At 42.0% G+C, this 6,729-nt stretch overlaps 2 protein-coding genes across 2 annotated transcripts; both read right to left on the bottom strand.

Moving 5' to 3' along the window:
- Positions 1-491: 491 nt before the first annotated feature.
- Positions 492-1,478, bottom strand: LOC149374125 (uncharacterized). The gene has a single exon (XM_089594732.1). It carries the CDS (start codon positions 1,476-1,478, stop codon positions 492-494), a length of 987 nt encoding a protein of 328 aa, XP_089450858.1.
- A 2,932-nt stretch (positions 1,479-4,410) lies between these two features.
- On the bottom strand, positions 4,411-5,562 carry LOC149374126 (uncharacterized). The gene has a single exon (XM_089594733.1). It carries the CDS (start codon positions 5,560-5,562, stop codon positions 4,411-4,413), a length of 1,152 nt encoding a protein of 383 aa, XP_089450859.1.
- Positions 5,563-6,729: the final 1,167 nt, after the last annotated feature.

Below are 6,729 nucleotides of genomic sequence, written 5' to 3' on the forward strand. Positions count from 1 at the left end.
CAGGCGAAGTTAACCTTTTAAATATTTATTAATACGGAGGGTATACAATACAACTCGACGTCTCTCAAGAGAATGAATCAAACAAAAACTGCCGCTCGTTTTCTAGTCTTTGCTATTCCCGAATTTTATAACAAAATTCGTTGCCAAGGGCAACCGCGTTCGTTGTAAAAGAGAGAGGAAACCAACCGTGTTCTTTTTTCCCTCTCTCCCCTTGTCCCACATTCAACTATTTTACCCGCGTGCGAACGTCTCTCGATCACGTCTGTGAGGGGAAAAATACCTCCTACCCCCTTTCCTCCCCTCACCCCGTGCTTTCGACATCAGAGTCGATACGCAGCCTTGACGGCACCACCTCTCCTCGCCGCCAAGCGTACGAACATCGTCACAACCATGTACAATATATGTTGTGTTGAGACGTCCCCACGTACCTCCTTTTCTCTAAAAACATACTTAAATGGAGCATGAACGAGAAGACGAGCGTTTACAAATTACTAAGCGCTATCGTCGGGAACATCCTCCCCACCGTACAAAACTTCTGAGTTTTGTACCTCTGAAATACGTACAAGCTTTCTCGTTGGTCTGAGGAAAATACCACCTGCTGTTCGCACTTCTGCTACTCGTCCCTGACCGTCAGCGCCAGGTAGCACGCGAGTAATCACTCCCTTTCTCCATTGATTCCGTTCAAAGTTATTATCGAGAATTAAAACAATATCACCTTCTTTCAAAGGACTCTCTTCTTGGAACCACTTCTTCCGCGGAATCAATGTTGGCAAATACTCGCGTAACCACCTGTGCCAAAAGGAGTCGGCAAAGTGTTGCGTTATTCGCCAATGTTTTCGCGTACATAATGATTGGCTCTCGTATCTACCAAATCTAATCTCACCTGATGATCCACCGATTAAAAAATGGTTAGGTGTAAGCGCTTCTAAATCGCGTGGGTCCGCAGATACGTGTACAAGTGGACGTGAGTTTTCACAGTGCTCTACCTCGGCTAATGCGGTTACAAGTATCTCTTCTTTTGTGGATTGGCCTTTGAATATAACATTTAAAGCTGTCTTAACAGAACGAATGAGGCGCTCCCAAGAACCACCAATATGTGAAGCACTCGGAGGATTAAATTTCCATTTGATCTCTTTTTGATGTACAAATTCAGTTATTTTATCGATTTTTATTTCTTTGATTGCATTTTTCAACTCGATATGCATACCTCGAAAATTAGTACCGTTATCGCTATAAATGATTGATGGCTTTCCCCTACGAGCTATAAAACGTTTTAGAGCCATAATGGCTGAATCTGTGCTCAAACTATAAGCTAATTCAATATGAACGGCTTGGGTGGTCATACACGTGAATAATGCACCATACCGCTTCTCTCTTCGTCTACCTATCACAACTTCTATCGGACCGAAATAATCAAGACCGCAATGAGTGAACGGCTGTAAGCGATAACCTAATCGAGCTGATGGTAAATCTGCCATCTTGGGATTGGCTGGTTTTGCGAGAAGAATTTTACATACAATACATTTATTCGTCACGCTTTTTAGACCTTGTCTCAAGCCTACTATCCAATAAGATTGTCTAATCTCATTGATAAAGCTCTCGTGGCTTGCATGATAAAATTTCCAGTGAAAGTATTTTATTATTAGTTGTGTTATGTTTTCTTTTGCGTCCAAAATTATTAGTTTTTCCGGGAATAATGTTCCTTCTACGTTTTTTAAACGCCCGCTCACACATAATAAGTCGTTATCTTCGTCGAGATAAGGGCTTAAATTTCTTAAACGACTATTTTTCGGAATTTCTTTTTTACTTCCCAAAGCTAGAATTTTTTGGCAAAATGATTTTTTTTGACTTTGTTTGAAATAGAAAATTTTTGCTCGCGTTCTCAATGCAATTGGGCAAACTATTTCTTTTTTCATGCGACATATGGCTTTGAGAACAAGCGTGCCAACGTTTGTTAGCTTAATCCACGACGAAAATCTACTTGCATCTATCATTGGCTCTTCTGGATATACGTGAAAAACGGTCATTTTTATTTCGTTTGTACTTTGATCCTGTATATTACTTGCGAGGGTCTTGGATAATTTTATGGGCCATAGCGATTCGAGTTTGTATAAAAATCATGGTCCCGATATCCATCTGCTATCTAGCTCTAGTGAGTTAGGGGCGCGCCTAGTCGCGTCGTCGGCCGGATTCTCCTTTATTGGCACCCAACGCCACTCGGAAACTGCGGTATTTCTGCGAATCTCGTTAAGGCGATTCGATACAAACATCTTAAAAATGTGTGGATCTTTTTTAATCCAGTGAAGTACGATCTCGGAGTCCGTCCAAAAAAACGCGTCTTACTATCTGAATATCATGTTCTTCACTAATTATTTTTGCGAGACGAGAGGCTAAAACACCGCCTTGAAGTTCGAGCCTAGGAATCGTCTCAGTTTTTGTTAGAGCGACACGACTTTAAAATTATAAAGGACATATGGAAAGAGTTATCCGGCAGTAGAAAGCGCCAATATGCGACTGCAGCGAAAGCTTTTGAGCTTGCATCACAGAATACATGCAACTCAGCCGCGCTTGTTTGAAATCTTTCCAACTGATAGCAACGATCAATCGGAAATAATTTCACATCTTTTAAATCCCGTAACCAACGCTTCCAAAGCTTGAACTCTCTCTCGCGTAATTCCTCATCCCACTTTATCTTGCTTTCCCAGATTTCCTGCATAAGAATTTTTGATTGAATCGTAAAAGGCGCTAGAAATCCCAGAGGATCGAAAATCGACATTATTATGCTTAGAAATTTATGTTTGGTAGGAATTTTTAATTCATTCAAAAAATCAGGAAAAATTTTACTTTCAGAGAACTTGAACGCTAGTTTATCCGAACCATTCAGCCAGTTTAAACCCAAAATTTTCTCAATACCTTGATCCTTGTTTGAAACTAAAGATTTTACGTCCGAGGTACTCAAATTTGTCTCCTCAAAAATCGAACCAAAATTGCTCGCCCAACCGTGCATCTCCCAATTCGCGTGTGCATTAATAACTTTTACTTGAAACGCTCTTTCTCTAGCTTCCTCCGCAGACTTACAGCTGTCTAAGTAATCGTCCATGTAGGTATTCTCGATGATAGCATTATCGGCGTTTGGGTAACGTGACGAAAATAGGCTTGCGTTTTTTTTTTAATATATAGGGCAGTACACGGAGAAGACTTCGCGCCGAAAAGCATCGAGGACATACGATATTCTTTTATTTCTGCTGATCTACTTTTTCCCCTCCAAAGAAACCGTTGTGCGTCTTGATCTTCCTCACGAATTTTAATTTTAAGGAACATATCCCTTAGGTCCGCCTTCACCGCGTAACTGTATTGACGGAATCGCATCAATACTCCTGGCAATGTTTTTAAAAAATCTGGTCCTGTCAAGAATAGATCATTAAAACTCGTATCTTTAGTTTTAGCTGCGGCGTCAAAAACTAGCCTAACTTTATCGGGCTTATTCGCGTGTTGTACTCCAAAATGTGGTAGATACTAACGTTTTGTATTTTTCGAATTTTCAGGAGCTTTCTCAGCGTAATCATTTTCGAATAAGCGCTCCATTTCGCGGTAATACATTTCAGCAAATTTTCAATCCCGATCAAGCTTTTTCTCTAAGAGGCGAAGTCTTCGTTCCGCGACTATGCGTCCGTCATACTCTACATCCTTATCGTTCCATAGTAAACCCATCTCCCATTCACCGTCGACGTATTTGCTCGTGTCGTTCAAAATCTTTATTGCACGTATATCTTCACGAGAAAATCTACAATGATCCTTTACCCCTGATAAGTCTAAATCGAAATAAGATCTTACAAGAGTATCTAAAATTTCTAGAGTATTGTTGTCACTAGATTCCGAAATATCTTTACTAAGACTATTCACTAGAGTATTACCGCACGAACTATCGTTGCCGTGAATCGTCCAACCCCATAAGCAACGTGAGATAACAAGATTGTCTCTTAAAAATTGGAATTCCCGTGTGATAATCAGATCGATATAGTTTTGACCGATCAATAAATCCGGAATCGCTTCAAAAAATTCAATAAAAACTCCCGATTCTTTTCGGCATAAATCAGACAATTTTTGGCTCACAGAAACCTTTGGCAACCCTAAATTTCTCATGACCAAAATATTATCGAGTTGAAAAATGTCAGTGTCAGTGTTAATTGTAAAATTCGTTATCTCTCTTGTAGCTAGAAAAGAATTCGGCTCGCCTAAACCTTTAACTGTCGTATTTATTTTAAAACATTTAAGATCCAGTTCTTTTGCAATATTAAAATTAATCAGTGATACAGTTGAACCTCCATCGAGGAGTGCATAAATTTTCTTAGACTCTTTCTTGCCTATAATAATAATCGGTACAACTTGCAACCTCGCGTTTGATGCTAGTCATGAGGGTGAATCTTTTGCGATAGTCGCGACAATATTCTTAGTGTCGGAAGTTTTTCCGTGGGCTGAGTGATTTAGGCGTTCCGAATCTTTCTTTTCCGATTCCCCATTCGTATGTAACAGCGTATGGTGGTTACCTTTACATAATTCGCAATTCTGAAAATTACAATCATCACGGTTGTGATTCCGCTTGAGACAATTAAAACACAAGCGTTGTCGCCGAGCGATTCTCCAACGGCCAAAAATCGGAGTACTTAAAAAATCTCTACATTTGACGATCGAGTGTTCTCTTTGACCACAACTATCGCAAGTGACGTCTGAACTATTGTGAGAAGGAGAATTTTCTCTTTTTATCTCTGTAACAAGCACTGTATTTTTCCGCTCGGATCGCTCCGGTTTTTCTTTCAGAAAATCGCTCGTACGAACTTCGATCACACCGGTGGCTAAATTCAATTCAGCTTCTCTGTATAAAAAGTCTGATAATTTTTCGAGGTCGGATTTTTCGGGATTTTCTGTCACCGCAAAACGTACATAATTTCCAAGCATAGAACCAGGTAGCTTTTTTAATATTTCGTTTGATAATTCAGCGCTGTATAAGTGACTCTTGACATTCAAAGCTTTTATTGCTTTAACCGCATTCTTCAAACTTGTCGCGTATTCTAAAAAGTTCATCTTGTGAGGTTCTATGCGTGGTAAATCTTTTATACTTTGAACAATTTTTAATAATATAATTTGTGAATTTCCGAAACGCATCTCAAGAGATTTCATAATCTCTTTAGCGCTGCTACCTCCTGCGAAAAGAGTCTTTGCCGCACCTCGAGCATCACCTCTTAGGCAATCATACAACCTAATTACGTTCTCCTTGTCGGAAAAGTTTCCGCGATCTGAAGAGTGCTCGAAAGCCTCTTTAAAACGTACCCAGTCGAGTGGATCACCAGAAAACGAGGGTAAACTTTTAGAATGCGACAGTCGATCTAACAGACTCATATTTGAAGAGCTCGCCGCATTAGCCTTCATCACCGCAAGTGTATCTTCTAACGTATTAAAAAGCCTCAAATTTGGATCCACACTCGGCTGTTTACCGCTATTGGACCCTCGCGTATAAATATCGGAATGTTGTAACACCGGTGAATGATCGGCAAAATTTCTCATAACATTCTCCGAAAAGGGTCTATCTGTATTGACATATCGCTCAAATAAACGGCGCTCGCGTGAAGTTTGTTCTAGCCCAGGTACCGCACTCGAGCAATGATATGCAGAGACTGGTGGCCTATGAACCACCGATGCATGCTGAGGTCGGTGAAGGGTTGTAGGGCGCGATGAAGTTGCATCAACAGGCGTTGGAGATCGGCGGGGGGCACGAGGTCGTGCTGCCGCCGCGAAGACAGGAGACGGAGATCGTCGAGGGGCACGAGGTCGTGCTGCCACCGCGAAGACAGGGGACAGAGATCGGCGGGGGGCACGAGGTCGTGCTGCCGCCGCGAAGACAGGAGACAGAGAACGGCGTTCGACGTCTTCATAAGTTTCGATGCGATCCACGAGGCTAGGGTGCGAAAATGGCATCTCTTCTTCCGAAACTTCTTCCATTGAGTCGACTTTATCGATGTTATCGTGATCGAGATCTGAAACAACGTTCAGAGCAAAATTGACGTCAGCTGCAGGAGCTGGAGATTGCAGACGTCGAGGCGCCCGAGATCGCGTAGGAAGGGTGTCCAGAGCGAGGCCGGCGTCAGCGGCAGGATCCGGAGCTTGCAGACGTCGAGGAGTCTGAGGATGCGCAGGAAGAGCGTCTGAAACGAAGCCAATATCAGTGGCAGGAGCTGGAGCTTGCAGACGTCGAAGCGCCTGTAGAAGTTGTTGACCGGGTGGCAACTCGTTTTCTTGAGCATCATTAGTAGGAGGTTGAAGGGCCACTCGTTAATCTTGTCGCGGATATTTTGCAGCTGGTGCTCCCAGTCTCCTATTGCCTTTTCTCTTCGCCATTGCAACAACTCCCTTTCCTTTTCCCTTACACGCACCTTTTTTGAGAGGGTCTCGGGTTTCGGCACCAAAATGAAACCGACTGGTTTCCGCGGTCAAGAAAAAAGAAATTCAAACAGGCGAAGTTAACGTTTTAAATATTTATTCATACGGAGGGTATACAATACAACTCGACGTCTCTCAAGAGAATGAATCAAACAAAAACTGTCGCTCGTCTTCTAGTCTTTGCTATTCCCGAATTTTATAACAAAATTCGTTGCCAAGGGCAACCGCGTTCGTTGTAAAAGAGAGAGGAAACCAACCGTGTTCTTTTTTCCCTCTCTCCCCTTGTCCCACATT

This window comes from Copidosoma floridanum, unplaced genomic scaffold, assembly GCF_036245765.1.
Source record: "Copidosoma floridanum isolate Cflo_tuat_1 unplaced genomic scaffold, Cflo_Japanese_pri ptg000021l, whole genome shotgun sequence".
Classification (NCBI taxonomy): Eukaryota; Metazoa; Arthropoda; class Insecta; order Hymenoptera; family Encyrtidae; genus Copidosoma; species Copidosoma floridanum.

What these genes read in the sequence shown, in the direction of transcription:
- LOC149374125 (XM_089594732.1), bottom strand. Translation starts at nt 1,478, where the DNA reads ATGGCAGATTTACCATCAGCTCGATTAGGTTATCGCTTACAGCCGTTC.
- LOC149374126 (XM_089594733.1), bottom strand. Translation starts at nt 5,562, where the DNA reads ATGAGAAATTTTGCCGATCATTCACCGGTGTTACAACATTCCGATATT.